The sequence below is a fragment of the Ovis canadensis genome, chromosome 17 (genome assembly GCF_042477335.2).
Source record: "Ovis canadensis isolate MfBH-ARS-UI-01 breed Bighorn chromosome 17, ARS-UI_OviCan_v2, whole genome shotgun sequence".
NCBI classification, from domain to species: domain Eukaryota; kingdom Metazoa; phylum Chordata; class Mammalia; order Artiodactyla; family Bovidae; genus Ovis; species Ovis canadensis.
In genome coordinates this window covers 80,249,507-80,271,676 of record NC_091261.1, presented here as the reverse complement: position 1 = coordinate 80,271,676, position 22,170 = coordinate 80,249,507, and the positions used below count along the sequence as shown (strand labels likewise).

Below are 22,170 nucleotides of genomic sequence, written 5' to 3'. Positions count from 1 at the left end.
AACAATTGTGTGGCTTGCTCTACTGTGATACTCACTTTACTGTGGCAGTCTGGACCTGAGCCTGAAATATCTCCTGGGGCTGCCTATGAGCGCCACAGATGCAGGGATCTTTAGAATGTTCACTATGTACATCATCAGTACCTGGACTGATGCCCAGCATACAGAAGGCATTAAATAAAATTTTAAATAGAAATATTTTTTAAAATAAACTTTTTAATTTAAAAAGAAAGAATAAAAATTTAAAAGGTGGTTACAAAACAGGAGCCAAATGCCGTAAAAATAAAAATATATCAAACAGATACAAACAGATGTATCTATACAAACAGATCTGTAAAAGATAAACACACGGATAAATCTATAAAGTCTGTGTACACAGATAATTATAGAAAAATAGAAAAGTAAACAGACCAAAATGCTTCCAGTGGTTATCTCTGAATAGTGTGATTGTAAGTTATTTTCTCCCCTCTTTTCCTTTCTGTATTTTGCAAATTTTCCTTTACTTTTGTAATCAAGGAGAAAAAGTGTAGGGCCAAGAGGGAAACTTCTAAAGCCAGGGGCTCATTTCAAGAAGGTTTGTTCTAGAATTTTCCTTACCCCTCTGTTCTCTGGCTCTGGCCTCTGTCCTTGAGGACGGGGAGGGGTCTTCTCTCTGAAACAGAAATGGTGTAAAGTCAGTCCATTAGGAAATGCTTTGATCTGTTTCCTGAGTGGGATAGCCCTTCACCAAAAAGGTCAAGGCCAGGGCCCCTTTTCGTGCCCTGCACATGAACCAATGCCCAGTCAGATCAACTACCAACTCTGTGCTACCTGCAGTTGCCTTTCCCTATTGTGTAGAAAACCAAAGAGAAAACCCACTTGCTACAAGATGCTCATCAGATTGCTCTTGGCTTACTCCTCTAATAGAGAGCTGGACCCAGACTGGTTATGACTGCCAGTGGGGCACTGTGTCAAAAAACCCAAAACCCAAACTGAAACAGAAGATGGCCTGTCAGCAGAGAGGGCTGAGATTCAGGGTCTCTCTATCCCGCCCCATCACCTTTAGCTTTACCTCCCACCACCCTTGGGCAAGTACTTGGCACTATTCTTTTGCCTCTGGACTGAGGGTTACCCACCAGGCAGCAAGCTATGACAGATGCCGCTTCTGAAGTGCTTGTGGATGAAAGAGGGCTGCAGCCTATCACACTACCGTGCAGAAGGCACTTCTTTAATGGAGGTGCCAACTGAATGGAGCAGGGTGCAAGTGACTAATGCGGGGAGAAAAGGGGGCTTCAAGGAGGAGGTGACTTTAGGCTGCTCATTAAAGACGGAGAATTTAGAGGAGGAGCAGGGAGTTGAGCAAGACCAACAGGGTAGAAAGGGCAAAGGGACAATAAATACAAAGGCTCATGAAGGTAAAAGGGTAAGTGTGTCCCTTAAGGGAAGGCCAATGTGTCTGGGTACAGGGTATGCTGGAGTGGGGCAGAAGGGTAAGAGACGCTGCAGGAGTTTGGGGGGGCGGAGAGAGAGAGTCTGTGTGTGTGCCTGTGTGTGTGCCTCTGTGTGTGTCCCTGTGTGTGTGTGTGTGTGTGATGCAGGAAGAGAGAGTGTGTGTGGGGGAGGAGCTGCAGGCAGAGTGTGTTTGTGTGTGTGCACGCGTGCATGCACACCATGCAGGCTCTCAGTACCTGTGTCTACAGCATGCCAGACCTGCTCATGCCTCCATCTCCAGAAATCTCAGGCCCCAGGAAGCCTCCCAACCCCGCCTCCTCCTCCGACTCTACACCACAGCTACGGCCACTGCCCTCCCTGCAGAGCCCCCACTGGACACCCTGCTTCCCAGGCTCCCCCACAGCGCGCTGCACGCCTGCGGCGGTGGAGTCCGGCACGCCGCCCAGCACATGACCTGCTCGCGAGCAGGTGCTCAGAGGACGTATGTGTTACAGCCCAGCAAGTGGCAACCTGGCTCCGCTCCCCTCCTGGCTGACTCCCACCTGGATCCCAAGCCTCTGGAGACTGAGGGTCTCTAAGCACCTACTAAAGGGTGGGGGTGAGGGGTACTGAATAGGAATGAGTCTGTGTCCACGGGGAGCAGTAAGAGGGGCCCCATGGACTCACCTGGGGTCCTGCTGCCCAGTGCTGCCCCTGCCATAGAGCGGGATGACCTTGTCGCGGCTGATGCCAGCTTTGCACACTGGACACACCTGTCTGTTAGGTCTCGTCTCCAACCACTGCAAGCAGGAGAGAAAAGTGCATGAAGGGTGCAAGCCCAGCAGGCTGGGCCGTCAGGGCCAGCAGGGGACCAGAGGCCTCACACGGGAAACATGAGCACCAGCAAGGAACATCTCAAGGAACCCAAGTCTCTCATCCTGCACCTGGCGCTTGATAAATATTTACTAGTGGTGCAATCAAAATTGCCTTTAAATGCCATCATAATTAAACAGGCTTTTTAATGCTTCGTTCTCTCACAGGGCTTCCCAGCAGGAAGAAACTGCAGGCCTGGAGCTGTGTCAAGAGGTCGGACAGACCCAGTCTCAGGTTAGGCTGCAGATATAACAAGGGCTTCCCAGGTGTCATAGTGGTAAAGAATCCACCTGCCAAGCAGGAGATGTAGGTTTGATCCCTGGGTGGGGAAGATCCTCCAAGAAGAAAATGGCAACCCACTCCAGTATTCTTGCCTGGGAAATTCCATAGACAGAGGAGCCTGGCGGGCTACAGTCCATGGAGTTGCAAAGAATCAGACACAACTGAGCACGCACATGTAAGTATAACAAACTTTATTTTTCTTTTTGGCCACGCCGTGTGTTATGCAGGATCTGTTTCCCAACCAGGGGTTGAATCCCCACCCCCTGCATTGGGCGCACAGAGTTTTAACCATCAGACTCCAGGGAAGTCCCAATATAACACACTTTAAATCTCCACCTCCCCTAACAGATCAATTGTATGATCCTGACAGTCATATTTTTCTGTTTCTTGTTTTTACAGCATTTCCTCAACAACTATGCACCTTAGTCATCAGTATCTAGACATAAATTGACCATTTTCTGGTTATTTACTATGTGCTAAGAATAGGTTTTTCTTATTATCTAAATTTGCTTAGTGTTTTTTAATGCACTTTCATTAATTTTTGCATTCAACTACTTCTTTCAAAATTAAAAACAATCCCGTTTTGAGTTTTCTAGGTCCTTTCCCTGGTTGTATTAAAATAATTTTAATTTTCTCAAAAACAAAATTAAAATAAAAATACATTACGTTAGTGTCTTTGTAGACATTAGATACTAATTTATAATCTCTCTCTCTATGTATATACACACACACATACACACACACTCAATGTTTATCTTAAAGCATAAATTGTACCTTTAGACACAGTGACATGTCGTTTATCACACAAATGTGAATCTAGAACTTCAGGGCAAGGAGAGCGCAGCATCTGACGATTTTATATCCTACTGCCTTTATTTTACTGTCAAAAGCGTGAAAATGTGCTGCGTGCTCTCTACTGATTTAGAACAGACGTGCTCTATCAGGATCCACTGGGGTCGGAACGCACAGCCCAGAAACACAGTGGAAAGCCCTCTAGCCTCCTCTGCTTCTCCCACTCAGATTCTGAGGCTCCAGCGGTCTGGAACTTCTAACCTCCCCCTACATTCCCAAGCCACCTACGAGTACAGGGCTTGACTGCCAACAACCGTGGAGACTGTCAGCCAGCAGCGATTATTCACAGCCAGCTGTCAGTGCCAGGCCCCGCTCTGTCCCACCACGCAGGCGCCTGGGTCTTGGAGAAGACTTACTAACTGGTTCTCATAATAATCAAATGCTGGAAAAACAGACTTTTTCCTTCTCATAAAAGCTCTCCATTGAGACTAAAAGAGTTCTCCTCTTCCTAGTATTTTCAAGGCCTTTAAGACTAGAAAGATTGCTGATATGATAGGAGGTACTTTTTATAGAAGCGCAATCTCAACAATAAAGTCTAACATGCTATCACATCCAACCTGATTCACACATGAGGGCATGAGGCCCAGAGAGGAGCAGCTTGCCGAAGCCACAACGGGCCCTGGCAGCAGTCAGGAGCGTCCCACCTGGGGCGCCACTGACCTCTTGTTTCATCAAGTGGCTGTCAGCAGGCAGGTGAATACACAGGGTTGGGGGGAACGCAGGCAAATAAGCCCACAAGCAGGGGAGACTGCAGCTGCTGACAGCAGTCTCCGGAGACCAGGGGTGTCTTGTGCAACCACAGCTGATGAAAGACAAAGTAAAATGAAATGCATCTTACCTGATGTAAACACGGCCAACTGCAGGAGTCCCCAGGGCAACCATTCATCAAGGAGAAAGAGAAAGGTAAAAAAAATGATTTCATTAACAGAAACACTGGGTAAGGTGGGAGCAGAAAAAGGGGCAACAGGATTGAACTGTGGAGCACTGCAACCCGCTCAGAGCCTGTGGGGATTGCTGGTATCAGAAACTGGGAAAGACTAAGCTAAAGCCACAGAGAAAGGGAAGCAATGGAGACAAGACCCGAGTCTCTACCCTCGGAGTCCCACTATTTATGAAGATCCCCAGGCTCCAGACCATACCCAAACCAGCTTCTCTGCAAATCGACCTTTGGGGGGGGTTACGACCTCTGAAGGAAACCAACAAAAGCTAAGGATCGTCTGGGCAGGGAAATCCACGGGGGCATCCTCACATGAACATGCACACACGGCCTACTTCAGACTCAGTTTCAGTGGGTTCACAGCCTCCTCAGGCTCACGAGGAAGGTGGGATCCAGACCCAGTTTTACAAAATCTTCAGGCTGTTCTCAGCCCTGAGAGCTCTTCAGTCAGGAAGCAGCTTAAAAGTTCAAGGGCACTATAAAGACGTCGTGAAATAATGGAAAGAAGGGGACGCTGCTTGGCAGAAAGGTCTACCTTCAGCTTAGGGAGAGGCTGCTGCCTGAATTCTCATTTTACAAACAAAGAAACCAAACTCTGAAACATGAAACCACTTGCCTGTGGCACCAGGACTAAAACAGAAGTCCGGGCTTCTCTGGCGCAGTGGTGAAGAATCCTCCTGCCAATGCAAGAGACATGGGCTCAATCCCTGATCCGGGAAGATCCCACGTGCCACGGAGCAGCTAAGCTCATGCACCACAGCTCCTGAAGCCTGAGCAGCCTGCAGCCTGCCCTCCGCAACAAGAGAAGCCACTGCAATGAGAGGTCCACAGCTACAACGAGAGAAAAACCTGCTCAGCAGCGGAGGCTCGGCACAGTCAAAAACAAACAAAACACAAGTCTTCTGGCTTCCAGTTTCCTGTCCCTCTGCTGCCCGGCACTGGTGCAAAAGACATTCACAGAATCGAAGGAACAGCTACTCTGCCTCCAGATTTACTCTTTCTCTCTTCATTCACTCGTCCACTCAGCTAGCAAATACTTACTGCAAGCCTGCCAAGTGCCAGGACAGGAGAAAACGCAGGCTCAGACGCTAATTCCTTTCCCAATTACTGACCAACACTTTACCCTCAGAACCCACAAGACACACCCTCCCTGGACCTAACAGACACCGGACTCCAACATTAAGCCTGCAACCCCATTCCCAACAGAGCAGAGGGCACCCCAAATTGTGGCAGCTCTCCAGTGGCAACTTTCCTCACAGGCTGCAGGGGAGAAGACAGGGTGCCTCTCCAGGAAAAATTCTGGACTCTAACGATGGTGGTCACTCCCAGGCATTAAGCAACCACTGTGCGCTGGGCTGTGGCTGAATGGCTCTCCCTGCATCAGTGCCGCTCAGCAGCCGCCGCACTGACCTTCAAGGCACTGCAGCCGTCCCCATTTCGCAGACAAGGAAGCTCGGGCTCAGACTAAGGACAGCAGGTCAGCAGATGTGCTTGGGGACAAACCATTTGGGTTGGAAGCGTCTGTTTCATTTTTGAATCTGTTCTTTCCAACAGTACCCTGACTGATTTCTTAATGTTTTCAAATCTTGGTTTTATGATGCCTCAGTCACGAAACTAGAGTATCTTCAATTTCTAAGAGACGGCTGATGACAAGCAGTTTTTGCATAAAACTTAATAATCACAGCAAGAACTGCCAAAAAAAAAATCACTAATAAATTTATCCTTTTCCCTGTTGCCAATTTAAACTTAGTGACACATTATTTAAATGACCCTTTCTTCACACCACTCCTGTGCTCAAAAATATTCAAAAGCTCCATGTTCTGCTCAATCAAATCTAGGTGTGACAATCTGGCCCAATCCTCCTCTAACCATCTTGCTTCTAATACTTCCCTGCCCACACAGCAGCTTCAGGTCTCCCATGAACCCGACCATGCAAACTGCCTGCCTCAGGCGGCACGCTCTGCACCTTACTTGGGTGGCACTCTCATCCCTCTAGCTCCCCCAATGTGCCCCTCAGGGTCCAGCTCAAAGCAAGAGGAAAAAAATAAATCAATAAAATCTTGACATCCACCCAGATTCTCAGAGCCAGGAGGGGCTTCTGTAAGCACCAAGGCTGAAATGGACACTGACTCTGGGACTTCATTTTGATAGACGTAAAATATGGTAACAAACATCAGGATCACAGCTAACAGGTAACATTTACTCCATGCTCTTCCAAGCCACGGAATGCTCCAACCACCCTACAGAATGAAGCGCTGTGTGTGGACGCCCCTTGCCTACGGCCACACGGGAGGAAAGCGGCGCAGCCAGGACTCAGGGCAAGGTCCTTGCTCAGGGCCACTGTGCTGCAACTGCCTCTCGGCTCAGGGCAGCGAGTGGGCACGGAGCAGTGCTCACTCAATGGTGAGCACCGTCACTTCAGCGATGAGGACAGGGAGCCCAGGGCGAGGACGGAACCTGTCCAAGGTCACTCAGTTTAACAGCAGCACAGCGGGGATGAGGACCCAGGTCTCCTGCCTTAGGGCCTGAGTGTATCAGGACCCAAATGCTCCAAAACTGTCCAGGGCCACAAGCTTTTTAAACTGGGCACGTGTCCCCCAGAAGAATGGAAGGGGTACTGACCAGAACAGGTGGCCGCACAGGCTGATGACGGCGTCCTTGGCTGTGTCCAGGCAGATGTTGCACTCGAACGTGCTGTCCTGGCCCCCGCTCTCACCGGCGCCGTTGCTGCTGCCGCTGGGCCCCCCTGCACTGGAGTTGTCAGGGGACGCAGAGGCCGAGGGCCCCTTGCTTGCCATCCTTGGCTGCCAGCAAGCTCGGGGTGAAGATTCTCCCCAGGGAAATCCTGAAAGGCAGAGACATGATTGCCCATTTCTGCAGCCCACTCCCTGTGCCCCCCTCCACACCAACACCCCCATCTTCTCTCACATCTGGAAATTCAGATTATGACTGAACCCCTGAGACTTCCTAGAAGTGGCAGAGGGTGGCAGTCGTGGGGTGTTAGCCAGAGAAAAATGACTCAGAAACTTTCCGTGAATGTAGCCCAGAATGGACCACGTAAATAACACAGGGCGCAAATAGAAGACAGCCTCCACTGGAACCAGGACCCCATCTCAGTGTATTTCCATTCTCCCGGGTTATTGCCCAAGTGATAAATACATGCTCAATCAGACTGAAAGTTCACAGGCAAGCCCTCTTAACTCTGGACGGCCTCTATGTTGGTGGTGAGTCTGTTCAAGCCAGAGGATTGTGACCAGCACACACCAGAATACAAAGAAAACCCTGGAACCTTGAAAGGTTAGGAAGCTGGCAAGGACCAAAAGAGTCATCTGGTCCAACATTTTCCACACTGCCATCTTTTGCATTTTCCCTTCTGCTAGGCTGGAATCCTATCTACCTTATTTTGTCTAAATCTACCAACTTTCAATAAAGAGAAGGCTATATCCATGCTGAAAACAGAAAATCAGTATCATCTACCGTAAGTAAAAAATAAATATAAACCTAATGAAGGAAAAGCTCTTATCCCTCAGGAAACTGCAGCATGAGACCTCTTGGCTGACTAATGGATGCAGAGCTGAGGCTGGGACTCCTGACACAGTCTGTATTCACACCACCTCTGCACCACCACAGACCAAGCCAGGCACCACCCGCCGGGAGAAACAGACCACCGTTCAAGACCACCTCCAGTTCAAATATCCACCAGGAGTTGAACAAGAACAAGCACGAGACCATCAGCAAAGGATACCCAGAAATTCTAGGTGCAGAGGAAGAATCGGTCACCTCAGGAATTCAAGGGGGAAATGCTAGCTGGCTACCAGTCAGAGAATCAGAGGCTTGGATGCTGGTCACAGTTGAGCCTCCAGCTTGCTTATAGTGGTTCCAAGACCACTTGCTAGGTGGTCTTGAAACCCTCCCCTTTCCTCTCTGGGCCACGGTTTCCTCATCTGTAAACTGAGGCACTGGAGTCCATGGTCTCCAAGTGCCCCCTCCTGCTCTGAGGCTGCTGCAGCAGGCCATCCCACTCACTCTCTCCAGCGCAGGTAGGCCCACCACAAGTCTGGGACTCACCCCTCGGGCGACAGAAGACCTCCCTGATTTCAGCTTCCAGGGTACCAGGAGATGAGGACCAAAAGGCCACAGCCCTTTCAGGCCTAGGGCCTCCCTACACACCACGGACTTGGAACTCGGCGTCCACGAGCACCCCTCACCACGACAGCAGCTCAGCAACTTGAGCAGGGAGAGGCAGCCAGCTCAGAACCACTTTTTCACTCAGTTACATCATTTTACATAATGTCCCAGAAGAGCAGCTGGCTGCCAGCAGCACTGCGCCGTGCTGGCCTCCGCTCCAGGGCCTTCCCCGTGGTCCCGGGCTTCCTCCTTTCCACAAGTGTGCTCTCTTCTTCACAGCATGGAGCTTTCTGCGAGGGCCCCATTATGGCCTTTCTTTGTCATTCCAACTCAAGCACCCTGACACGTGTGTTTCTTTTAAAGATATATATATTTTTAAATTAAAGACTATGTGTACAGATCTGGAAAGACAACCGTCAGTCAGGTCCACCGATGGAGCTTAACGACAGTCGCCTGATGTGACGCAACAGGAAGCACACAGCACCACCAGCAAAGTGCCCTCACCCTGACCCTCACCCTGACCCTCACACCCTGAAACAGACTCTCACCAAGTCTGTAAAACAAACGACCATTGTCAGAAAACACGGGGCACAGGTGCATGTGTCAAACAACTCCAGGGAGCTGCAATCAGCAAATTCAGAATGTAGGAGTTTCTACAGGACACGTAACCAAAGTTCTCCAGAAAATACACAGCGCGGAGTTATAAACTGAGACCTGAGACACACCAGCCACTGGCAGCACGCGGGTCTCGCTGGAACCAAATTCACACCAGCCACCTGCACAAAGACGTTTGTGAGATGGGTGACAAAAACCGACTCAGCCTGGGCATTAGTTTATACTAAAGAATTACTGTTACTTTTATTGGTTGTGATAATGGCATATTTAAAATTTTTTCACCTGCTAGATATGTACAATTAAGTCTTTATGAAGGAATGATAAAATGTTTGGGACCTGCTTTAAAGTACTCGAGGGGGAAAAGTGAAAGTGGAGAAAAAAGATGAAACAAGAAGGAGGAAGTTGATGATGTTGGAGCTGGATGATGAATGCATATTTATCGCATTATTTATGTGTGCTTGAAAATTTTCCATAATAAAAGGTACTTTCCAAAGAGGTCAGGCTGCAAAGAGTATGTGTTTGAGTTTATTTAGGTGAGAAGAAATAAATTATGTAAATGAGTGTACATCCACACATTCACAAAGGAAATGTCTACGCGGCACACACTATGAACTATCAACAGTCGTTTCTGGGATTAGGAGGGCTGGGGGACTTTGCAGGTGGGGGTCAGAGGTCCTCCCTGTTTAAAATACTGACATTTTCACCTGTATTCTAAAGTCAGACAATAACAATGCCCTTAAAAAACTTTTTCCCTGATGTTTCACTTCCCAAACCTGAGAGTTCTGAGATGAAGTCCTGGCTCCACACTGACCAGCCGTGTAGCTCTGAGTAAAGGCCTTGATGGCTTGAATGTCTTATCTCACCAGAAAAATGAAAACATCACACCTCCTACAGGCTGCTAAGGTGGCCGTGTGAGATAACGCAGTGACCTGGAGGAGCCACCAAGGGAGGAGGGGGCTGCTGCTATGGGGAGATGCACATGCATCCACTGACCCCAGCTCACTGCCCTCTCCACTTGCTGGCCCCACAAGGCTCCACACAGCACATTTCCTACAGAGGCCTACGGGGACAGTCGGGGTCACGGCAGGTGGCAGGGTAGGAATGGCCAGGGGACAGTGACAGGTCACCTCAGAGTTTGCAGGGAAAAGCAGTCCTGCAGCAGGCCAGGCACTGGGACAGGCTGGCATGTCCCAAATCTAGGTAGACTATATCACTCTCATTCTAATTCTTAGCAGACTGATCACGTGGTCCCTACCTAAGCTCTAGAGCTTCATCCCAGTAGGCACTCAAATATTTGCTGAGTGAGTGGGTGCAGACACGCATGACTGGTTCCAGTCAACTCCCAGGCCAGCCACACACATAAGCTCTCTCCGCAACGTACCCTGGGCCCCATCCCCAGAGCCTCCTCTCTCCACCTCTGCCTTCCCTCAGGCACAGGAGCCTCACCGCACCAGGCCCTTCGCCGGGGCCGTTCACTGAGCACCTGCAGAACACGATGTGGACAGAGCCTCTGGGACACTGGTCTAGAGAACAGAGGGCCCTGCTGGCTCAGGAACCAGAGAGACTGGAGAGGAAGTAGACCCCGGGCGTATGTGCGCTGCCATCCTGCTGAAAGCTGGCCTGGTCCCCGGAGGGCCTCGATCTGGACCTGACCACAAATGAGCCCTGCAGTAGTCGGTTGTGTGCCCTTATCCCTACCCCTACCGTTCTTCACTCCTGATCTGAATGCGCTTTCCACTTTACAGAGGACATCAGGCCAGAGACGTCAGAGGACCTGCCCAATGTCAGGCCACTGCACATGTAATAATTCTGTGCCCAATTCAGACTTTCCAACACATCAGCACTCTTTCCACTCTTACCTGTTGCCCCTTTAACATGCAGCAATACTAAATTAAACATCTGGTTTTTGCTTTTCCTCAAATGGATTCCTCTAACTTTTTTGTTCTTTGCAGTGACTGCAAAGCAAACTCACCCTTCATCCATCTATGCCTGAGACCAAAGGATCTCTCCTCCAACTACGATGGAGGCCTGGTGCTACCACCTGGGGTGACGGAGTCATAAAGAAGAGCAAGACCATGCTGAGTCCCTAGAGTCTAGAAAAGGAGCTAACTGTAAGAATCCTTAACAAGGAGCTCCATCAAACTTGCCTGTTTTTCCTAAACAAGGCACCCTCCCAGAGATCTGGTTCCTAGACTCCCTTGATTTAAACAGGACCTGGAACTGGATGGTGGGATCTTTGATCTTCATTGTAGGATCTTTAGTTGCAGCATGTGGGATCTAATTCCCTGACCAGGGACTGAACCTGGGTCCCCTGCATTGGGAGCAAGAAGTCTTAGCCACTAGACATCAGGTAAGTCCCAAGAACGTGTATTTTAAATAAGTGTCCCCACAGTCCACTCCAGATAATTCTGATGAAAGATTTTGGAAAATCAGCTCTCAAATAGGAGAACTCTACCAGAATGCAGTTTGGAAAGACAATAACCTCAAGGCTTGTCCTTCAGAATGCCCAACCCTAGCTACAGCCCACAAGGGGCCACGGAGAGATCAGGTCAACTCAGGGGGTTGGGGGAGGCGGGGACAAGTCTGCTTCAGACCAGGCAGCACCTGGACCATCCGTGACAAAGCTGATCATTTAAAGAACAAGTTCACACCTTGCTCTGAAAAAGAGCTCTAAGTCTGAGATGTCCAAGGCACCACACATAGTGCTGGGACTAAGGCAGGTTTGTAATACTCCACGATCCCTTAGGAACGCCAAGCCTGGCAGCTGGAGCGGACACACTGGGCAACCTCACTCCTACGACCTCCCCAGAGCTGGCCTGGCTTACCTCACAGGAACGAAGCAGAAGAGAGAAAGCGAGAGCCGCATATCCCCGAAGGAACCACCAGGGAACTTGAGCTCGTGAAGAAATCTCTTTGCAGTACTCTTGCGTTCAGCTCTCAGGTCCTAGAGAAAACTGCAGGAATGCATAATCTTCCTCCTCTGCCCCTTTAACTCTAAGAATTCCTTGCCCAGAGTGCACAGAGGCATCTGGAAAGGCCGGTTCTAACTATGACGGTTACAGACTTGGATGGTAAATAACCAGCATGGCGTGAGAGGCGATCCGGCAGAGGTCTTGTCTCTACGGGCAGACACGCGCTCACACGGAGGTCTTCTGTCAGGAACAGTGGCGAGCCCCAGCCTGTCTTCACGGTTCATCAAGCTGCTGCTGGACACACAGGCAGGGGGCCCACATTCTAAGAACGCCGACGTCACACTCACAGAAGGTTAAGAGTGGGAGGGAGTCTGAGCAAGACGACTGAACTCGGAACACACAGAAACCAGGCCCTAAAATTTTGGCATCTAAGTAAAGTTTTGGTCACAGTTAGCTCACAAAGGCCCAGCCCTCAAATACGGGACCAAGGGCGTGAGTGGACTTTCAGGTCCAGAAGGACAGAGGAGGCTAAGCAATTGGCCTCTTTTCCTTAGGGCTGCACTGGTCCTTTTCTTGGGTATCTCTAACCTATCTGTCCACCCAATTCCAAAGCAACCATCAGAGATTTATTAATGATTCTATTTGCCAGGCATTCAAGGCATAAATAAAAAAGGGTTTCAGTCTAAAGGGAGATACAGGCAAGTGAACCAACAGGCAGCGCAGTGTGCTGACAGTGGTGTGTACAGAGTGCCCGAGGGGACACAGGACAAGTGGACAACTCAATCTGCCAAGTTCAGCGTGGCTGGAGCCCAGAGCTCATGCGGGGGTAGCAGGGTAGCAAGGTCTGCAACCAAAGCAGGAAGAAAAGCCTGGACATCCTTGTGCCCTTCAGTCCTCACCTGTCAGGCTGACATGCCCAGCTGAGCCACCTAATCCAAACCCACCTCACCTTCCAAAGGCTTCCATGATCCCAATGTCTCTTCCTATCTCCACCCAGCTCCCATCCCCTGGCTAAACTAAACTGGTACATTCACAAGACAAATTATAAGACCATTAAAAATTACCCTTCTATGAGGATTTTGGTTGTGTGGGAATTTTTCTATATAACATAACGTTAAGGAAAAAAAAGGAAAATAGAAAATTATATACCAAACTGAACATACTGTATAATATTAACAGGTTAAAAGATAAAGAAAAAAACTGGAATGGGCCCAAATATTATCTGTAGTGGTATCTGGATAATGGAACCATGGGCAAATTTTTAAAGCTGCTTTTACACTTAACTGTACTTCCCACTTTTTCCATAGTAAGTACTACATTATTATTATTATTTTTTTTAGTACTACATTATTAAGACACAGAAAAATATGGGAAAATGTTAAATGTCCCAGAATTTCAGATCTTAGTACAGGACAAAAAGGAAAGCAATCTGATTAAAGAAATCTATACTAACATGTAATGATCCTTAGCATAATAATTATTTCAGACATTTCACATTTTAAAATTTTATTGATTTATATTTTTAATGAGTAACATTCATGTGGCTGAATTCAAAAGGCACAAAAGGATCAGACTGAAAAGTCTCTCTCATCCATGCAACCTAGTCACTCTGTTCTCGGTCTTGGAGAGCAATGGTTCTAGACTACATCTTTCGGACATATTCCAGCACAGAACTGCTAGGTCAAAGGGTATCTAAAATTTCTAATTTTGTACCAATGCCTTTGAAAAAGCATGTGCCAATTTTTACTCCCATGAAAAATACAGAAGAGTGCTTGTTACTCCCATCTTTGCCAACAGTATACATGTTTTCAAAAGAGAACGCATCCTAAGTCTCGTGGGGAAAATAGGGTAATTTTGGCAGTTTGGGAAGATTTTAAATTCACTAATTCATCTGCTACTTAACTATTAAAACCCATTATATCCCATGCACTGGACTAGGCCTTACAGATGACAATTTCCAAACATAACACATATTTGAGTGGAAATTCTAGGCTCAGCTGTTTCAACTTTCTTACACTGTCTTCAATTATTTGTTTTTCGGTGGGTTTTTTTTTTTTTCCAGTTATTGTTATTGTTTTTTTTTTTTTCTTTTTCCTTTTTGTGTGTGTGGCTGTGCTGCGTGGCATGCAAGACCTTAGTTTCTCGACCAGGGATCACACCCACGATTCCTGCAGTGGAAGCACAGAATCTCAACCAGGGGACTACCAGGAAAGTCCTATCTTCCATCATTTCTAAATCAAAAGTGTTTTAACTTGTTTGGCATCAAGTGTCAATGATTTTTCTTAAAGCTTACCAGGTTTCATAGGCAAGGATAACCCAGCACAAACTTTCAAGGACCAAAAGGCTGCCTTCTGTCATTCCTTATACCACTGTCTTAAAATGTTAACTTTTTATGGGCTTTTGTCCTTAAAAATCATCATGGCACAGAATATGATGGCTCTGGGTTCAGATCTCAGCTCCACCACTTTATGACCTCAGTGATTTTCTTCTCAGGCCTTTTTTACCCATCTGTTAAAACGGGGCAATTACCTTCCTCACAGGGTAGCTGGAGGGATTAAAGAGAGAAAACAATGAGGGCTGGCACAGAGTTAATCCCCCTCCACTGTGAGGTTTCACAGAGCACACTGAAGGTGTAACTGCTTCTTCAGACTCCCCACGGAGCTATGCAGTCAGCAGGTATTTATTTGATTAATTTGCTGAATGAATGAGTCAAAACTTCCCTTCCTGAATGAGCATCATTCCTTGAAGGCATTGTAGGTGAGACAGCAGAACTGTGTATGAACAAATCCAGAACAGGACACGATTTTTGGCCTGGGCAAACTCGGACTTCCCCCAACAGTGTTACAACCAGGAGGGAACTGTTGTATCTATTATCAATACGAGTAACATCGGCTGACACTGTGCTCAGCCCTTTATATGAACTGTCTCATTTAATCTTCACAACCTGCCTTCTAGGTAAACACTCCCCACCATATATAGCACCCCCTGCGATGTTAGACTGAGGTACAGAGTAGTTAGGTCATTTGCCCACGGTCACAGCGCCAGTCACAGGCAAAGCTTTCAACTCCCAAGCCACTGTGCTCAATTAAGTACCTCGGTGATTCATTTGTGTGTCCTCTCAAGTCCAGACCCAGACTCTAAGTCCCTTACTCAGCACAGGGCTAGACACCTCAAGAGCACCTCATAACTGTGTGTGGGTTGATGGATCTGATGCCCAGGAGTACTTTGAACTGTACAACTCAAGATGAGTCACTGTAGCCAACTAAAGCTGTAGAAAATCAGTGTCCTAAAAGCACAAGACATTCTTCAGGGATGTTTTTCAGAACTGGAAATGTTACATAACTATTTTAGAGTAATTTTTTTCTTAAGCATTGTCCAAAACTCAACAAATGAAAGAAAAAAAAAAAGATTACAGATATGGGACCATAAGAAGTTCAGGTTTCCCTAGATTAGTGCCGATCTGTGTTAGAGACAAGACTACTCACACAAAGGATCAATTATTCACTGAACTGCCTTGCTTACTCCAGTCAAACACCTCCTAGAGTCACATGCACAGTACCTGACACACAGTATATATTCAATAAATATATGTCAATAAACAAAGGGCATTTGACACTTGCAGTTCAAACCAACATAACTGGATACAACACTGTATCAAAAAAAGATCTTCAGAGTGGACAGGTCCTAGTCAAGCATGGGCAATTTCTAGGATAATACAGTGAGAGGAACAATCTAGAGCTGGAGGGCCTAGTCTGATGCTGTCAGCTGGACCTCTCAACTAGGCCAGGGTCCTCACCTGCAAATGGGGTGATTGTGTTTGTCCTTGCTTTGTCATCCAAAAACTTTTCAAAGTGAGAGTTCTGCTTTTGTTTTCACGTGGCCAGTGAATTCTTATTCAATTCAGATTCTGCAAAATCTCATTAATTCAAATTTTATCTGAAGCTGAGGACCTCTGAAAAACTCTAAAGATAGAATATCAAGAAAATGAATAAGGTCGACAAGATTTAATTAGTTAACAACAAACCTAAGAGTTTTAATAACGTCAGCATATACTTGACAAAAACAATGATCCCACTTCTCCTAAGGAGGACCATCAGAAGAGCATGTATAAGACAGATCAGGGGAGTTCCCTGTCTAGCGGTTAGCACTTTCACTGCTGTGGCCTGGGTTCAATCCCTGGCCAAGGAACTGAGATCCCACAAGCCATAGGCCAAAGAGGGGGAAAAAAAAAGACGTTATCAACAGAGTAAGAAAGCAACTTACAGAGTGGGAGAAAATATCTGCCAGTCATGTATCTGAGGGATCAATACACTGAATATATAGAGAACTCCTAAAACTCAACAGCAAAAAAACAAACAATCTAATCCAAAAATGGGCAGAGGACTTCAAAAGACATTTCCCCAAAGAACATATACAAATGGCCGATAACAACATGAAAAGATGCTCAACATCACTAATTATGTGGGAAATGCAAATCAAAACTGTGACGTGCTATCTCATACCCATTAGGATGGCTACTATCAAAAAAAAAAAAAAAGAAAACCAGAAGATCACAAGAGCTGGTGTGAGGAGGTGGAAAAATTGGAACCCTTGTACACTTTTGTTGGAATGTAAAATGGTTCAGCTGCTGCAGAAAACTGTCTGGCAGTTTCTGTATTCTGCAAAACGTTTAGGATGAGCACAAATTACTTTCACAATCAGAATTACTGATGTGGGGACTTCCCTGGTGGTCCAGAGACTAAGACTCCACCTTCCAATGCAGGGGGTGCAGGCTTGATCCTTGGTTGGGGAGCTAAGAGACCACATGCCTTTGACCAAAGAATTTAACAGACGCAAAACATAAAACAGAAGCAATACTGTAACAAATTTTCAATAAAGACTTAAAAAATGGACATTAAAAAAAATGTTTTAATTAAAAGAAAAGAAGAAGAAGAATTACTGGGGTGTGTGTGTTTTCCAGACTGTCTAGTGAGAGCCGAATGCTCTGGAGTCAAGAGGTGTGTGAGGGCACTGGTAGCTCTGCCAACTTAGGCAGCGGCCCAAGGCCACCACCAGTCCCGACTTTGCCAACTACCTCTGACTCCTCGAGTCCCTGCCTGTGATCAGACAAACACAAGAGTAGCTCCGGAATGACAGCATCTCCTAGTGTTCTTATCATGTCTGGGGTGAGGCTGCGGTACCCCTTTCACTAGACGCGGCCATCCCAGCTCTGCACAGTCAGCAGTGGTTGGGGCTGAACCAAGCTCTGAGTGGTCAGCAGTTTCAAACGGCAACTTACTCTGAACTTCATGCTCACTCAGTTGTGTCCAGCTCTTTGGTGACCCCATGAACTGTCGCCCATCAGGCTACTCTGTCCATGGGATTTTTCAGGCAAGAATACTGAAGTGGGTTGCCATTTTCTCCTCCAGGAGATCTTCCCAACCCAGGGATGGAACCCGTGTCTGCTGCATTGGCTGGAGAATTCTTCACCGCTAAGCCATTGGGAAGCCCCTTCAACATGTCCAAATCCAACTGCATTCAGATCAGGGAGTTACTGGCATTGCCTCAGACTGTGCAGTTCAGCTCACACTGAATTACTTCAAGGGGATTCAAGGGATCTGCAAACTCTGAATATTTACATGCAAAATTGTACACAACAACAAGTAACTCAATTCCAAAAGGGCTACGGGTCTGAATAGACATTTCTCCAAAGAAGATACAAGGATGTCCAATATGCATGTGAAAAGTTATTCAACATCGTCAAGTCTCAGGGAAATGGGAAATGCAAATACTACTATAATGAGATGCCACATCACACCCACTAGGGTGGAAAAAATAATAAAATAATAAAGGACAATAACAAGTGTTGAACAGGGCGTGGACAAAATGGAATTCTCATATATTGCTAATGAAAATATAAAATGGTGAGGTGCTGTGGAAAGCAGTTAGGCAGGTCCTCAAAAAGTTAAAAAACAGAGTTGCCATATGACCTAGCAATTCCACTCCTAGGTATACACATCTAAAATAATTCAAAATATGTTCAAACAAAACTTTGCAAATGAACGTTCAGAGCAGCACGTCATTAACAACTAAAAGGCAGAAACAACTTAAATGTCAATCAACTGACAACTAACAAAACACAGTACATCCACGCAGTGGAAAATTACTCAGCCGTGCAAAGGGATGCAGCACTGACACACGCTATGACACGGATGAAGCCTAAAACATTACGCTTAATCAAAGAAGCCAGAAACAAAAGGCCACAGACTATGGGATTCCAGATTAGTGGCTGTCAGGGGGTGGGAAGAGGGAAGAACAGGGAGAAACTGCTAACATGTACAGGGATTCTTCTTGGGATGATGAAAATACTCTGGAATTCAAACAGTGGTGAAGGCTGCATAACTTTGTGAACATTCACACATTAAAATGATGAATTTCATAATATGTGAATTTTATCCCACCCCCCACCCCCACCAAAAAATTTGAGAGACATCTACAAAATAATTCACCAGTTCTCTTCAAAAATTTACAGTCGGGCTTCCCTGGTGCCTCAGTGGTAAAGAATGTACTTGCCAATGCAGGAGGCACCACACTGATCCAGGACGAGCACAAATGCCAAGAAGTGCTTACACCTGTGCACCACAGCTATTGCGCCTGTGCTCTGGAGTCTGCAAGCTGCAACTACAGAACCCACTTGCCCCAACTACTCCAGCCCGAATGCCTAGAGCCAGTGCTTAGCGACAAGAGAAGCCACCACAGTGAGAAGCCCGCACACCACAACTGGAGAGTAGCCCCCCACTCTCGGCAACTAGAAAAAAGTCCACATGGCAATAACGACCCAGAACAGCCAAAAATAAATGAATAAATAAATGAGGTTTTCTTTTTAAAAAAAGTTTACATTCATGAAAGCCAAAAAAGACTGAGTAACTGTCTCAGACTGAAGAGACTAAGAAGGCTTAATACTAAAGGCAATGTGGGAAACTAACTGGACTGGATCCTGGTACAGAGAAAGGATATTTGTGAAACAAATGGCAAAACTTGAATAAAGCCTATAGATTAGTTAGTAGGACTGTATTTATGCTAAATTTATTAGATAATTTTATCATGGTTATGTAAATGTTAACTTAGGGACAGTTGGGTTAAGAGTACGCTTGAAGTTTATGTATTATTTTTGGAAGTCTAAAATCATTTCAAAATAAAAAGAAAAACAAGTATATGGAGCAGGTCAGCGGTTGGCAAATTTTTTTCCGAAAAGCACTATATAGTAAATACTTTAGATTTAGCAGATCAATGGTTTCTGTGGCAATTAACTCCACTTTGCTGCCAAAAACAGTATGTAAGTTAACAGATGTGGCTGTGTTCCAATAAAGCTTTATTTATAGAAACAGATTCGATTTTCTTACGATTTTCACATATCACAAAATATTCTTCCTCTTTGGATGTAATCTACACCATTAAAACATGTAAAAACCATTCCCAGCTCACAGGCCACACAAAAACAGGCAGTGGGGTCAGATTTGGGCCACAGGCCAAAGACTGCAGACTCCTGCTCTAGGTCAGAATTTGCCAGTGTGCTTCAATTACTCAAAAAAAAAAAAAAGTGCTTCACATCAATTTTGGCAACACTAGATTAAACAAGGTTAGGCACATTTCTTATCAACGTCTCAGTGCTTTTGACAAGATACTACACACTGAGAAGCTCTAAGAAGGGATACTCATACATAGCTTTTTCCAAACTTACTTTAACCACAGAATACTTTTTTCAGAGGCTTCTCTTCAGACTATCGGCCTGAAGAACACACTATGGAAATGCTGATTAAGGTACTTTTTTAAAAGGAAAACTTCAGATTGAAAAGTTTCAAAGATACCATCAAATTAAAACCATTTTACTCAGCACCTAGATAACATCTGAATAAGCACTTCACAACTTAAAAAAAAAAATTCTAGGAAACACAAAAAAGGGAGGAAGAATAAACACAAGCAGGAAGTCTTGGCTCAAATCCAACCTTTTTTTGGCAAAGGCATGTCAGCAGGATTGGGTCATAACATGGAACCTCTGTTCCATTGGGCAACCAAAGCATTCTAACTGGTTTTTAAAAAGGGATCTGCTTGGAGTTTTGAAAATCACAAAATAAGGAGCTCTGACGTTTAATTAGAAAACTAAAGACATGCTAGAAGCATTATCTACAGATCACTGGTGAGGATGAACTGGCAAGTCAAGTCCCTCAAAGGACTGGTTTTAATGCTGAAGTTAGCCAACAGATTGCAAAAATTCTCTCAGTAGACACATCATCTATAACAACACACCGCTAGAGAGAGGAAGAGGGATTTATGTCCTAGGGCTGGGGGGAGGCTGGCCTGAACAACCTCAAGGGGGCCATTCAGACACAGGCTCCTCAACTCTGAGTCCAAAGAGTTTACTGGCTTTTCCTCATCAATCACAAAGTCTTCAGATTCATTTCCAAGTTGTTCTAGGAAAATAAGCTCCAAATCGAGGGGGTGGGGACCCTGCTTAGTTATTCATTCAACAAACATTAATGGCCCTGATCAGATGGGCCATTCCAAAGTCCTTGAAAAGGATGGTACATAGAACAAGGAAGAGATTACATAAATTCAAACCCACTAGCCTCACTTTTAGGAGATGTAGGCTGGGGAGACGTAGATGTTAAGAAAAGAGGGCAGAAAAAAAGAAGTCAGCACCAGAGAAGACACAAAATAACGACTTACAATTAGCCACTTTAAAGTTGAAAAGGACTTTCATCTAAAAACTTGTTCGACAGGAAGTACACCACCTCTGGAGGCAATTCATTCCATTGCTAGTCCCCTGTGACCAGCCTTAAGTTCTTTTATTAAAATCTTGTCTTCCTGTAGAATCCACCTATTGGTCCTAGTTTCTGCCTCTTTCAACAGCAAAGATGAAGTGGAAGCTCTCTTCACCATAACAATGTTTTTGATGACAGTTCCCTTCCAATGCTCTTTTCTGAGCTACACGCCATCCCACCCTCTTCCAAAGATACTGAAGGAGTTCCAGTTGCTTAAAGCAAAGAATGGGTTTCTAGAACCCACAGCAAGCACTTACCATCAGTGGGCTTCAAACATGGGTATGCAGAGGACCCCCGAGGAGTATGTTCAAAATGCAGTTTCCCCGGTTCCGACCCAGATTCTAAATTAGAGCTCTTATTTGAGTCCTGAACTGTGAAGTATACACCCCATGGCATTTCAAAGCACAGGCTGTGAGAACCGTATTTAGAGAAACTGCCCTGTTTTACAAGTGAGGAAACTGAGGCCTGGTACGGGGAAAGGACTTGGCACGGAAAGCACGACTGGCTGTTGGCGGAGAAGTTTCCAACTCTGGTCTCTCACTCCCAAGCCCAATTCTATTCAGCCCGCTTCCCGGCCTCGGCCTCTCCACTGGAGGCAAACTCATTAAAAGCACCCCCTACGTGAGAAGCGGCCTCGACTGGGAGTCTGAGTGAGTTCCTGACTGGAGGGGAGAGTTAGTGGGAGCCTTCTCTCTACTTAGCCCTCAGTTTCCCCAAACTGTAATCACTGGACATAATCCTGAACTCCCTCCTGGGACAGAGGGCCTGCGCCAGAGTCGCGCTTGAAGTCTCTGCGCTCCTTGGCTCAAGTGTCGAAGTCCGTAGGCCCAGTGAGGGCGGAAACTGGTCCCCGTCCCTCAACCTGGGCGGCCCCGAGCTGACCCCCCAACCCCTTATGTACCTGCCTCTGCTCAGTTAACGCCGCCAAGGCCGCTCCAGCCTGTCAGCCCGTCGGTCGCTCAGCCAGTCTCTTACCTGGGTCAGTCTGTCCGGCCGGACCTCAGAGCCCTCCTACGCGGACTCTGGTCAGCTGACGCAAAGCCGCCGCTTTCCGAGGAACTTCCGGCCCAAACCGGAAGAGGTTGGTCCACTGCGCTGTGCTCCGGGCCAGAACCTGGGCTCTAAGGTTCCGCCTGCCGGGAGGAAGGAAAAAAACACAAGGACTGTCTGGAAGCCTTTGAGAAAGCCGAGGTGTGACCATGGAAAGCTCAGACAAGCTTGGAACATTTTGGAACGGAATGTGTAAGGATAATGGGAATCAGACTGACGAGAATATGTCAAAGGATACATGAGCTAACTTGAAGATCCCTCTGGCCAAATTGGAGGAATTTGAGCAAAATCCATGATAAGAGTAACAGAGTAT

At 46.5% G+C, this 22,170-nt stretch overlaps 1 protein-coding gene across 7 annotated transcripts in view; it reads right to left on the bottom strand.

The window, feature by feature from the left end:
- RNF185 (ring finger protein 185) overlaps positions 1-21,906 on the bottom strand; it is a 29,579-nt gene extending 7,673 nt beyond the window's left edge. The window contains exons 1-6 of one of the 7 annotated variants that reach the window (XM_069557043.1): positions 21,783-21,906; positions 11,920-12,048; positions 6,974-7,196; positions 4,253-4,271; positions 2,095-2,207; positions 595-649 (exon numbers count right to left, since the gene is read on the bottom strand). In XM_069557043.1, the coding sequence (XP_069413144.1) occupies positions 595-649; positions 2,095-2,207; positions 4,253-4,271; positions 6,974-7,149 (363 nt within the window). In that variant the 5' untranslated portion in view covers positions 7,150-7,196; positions 11,920-12,048; positions 21,783-21,906. Of the gene's footprint in view, positions 1-594; positions 650-2,094; positions 2,208-4,252; positions 4,272-6,973; positions 7,197-11,919; positions 12,049-15,802; positions 15,969-21,708 lie in introns of those variants that run through there. The other 6 variants (XM_069557042.1, XM_069557045.1, XM_069557046.1 and 3 more) reach the window with 6 other exon arrangements.
- Between the last annotated feature and the right edge of the window lie 264 nt (positions 21,907-22,170).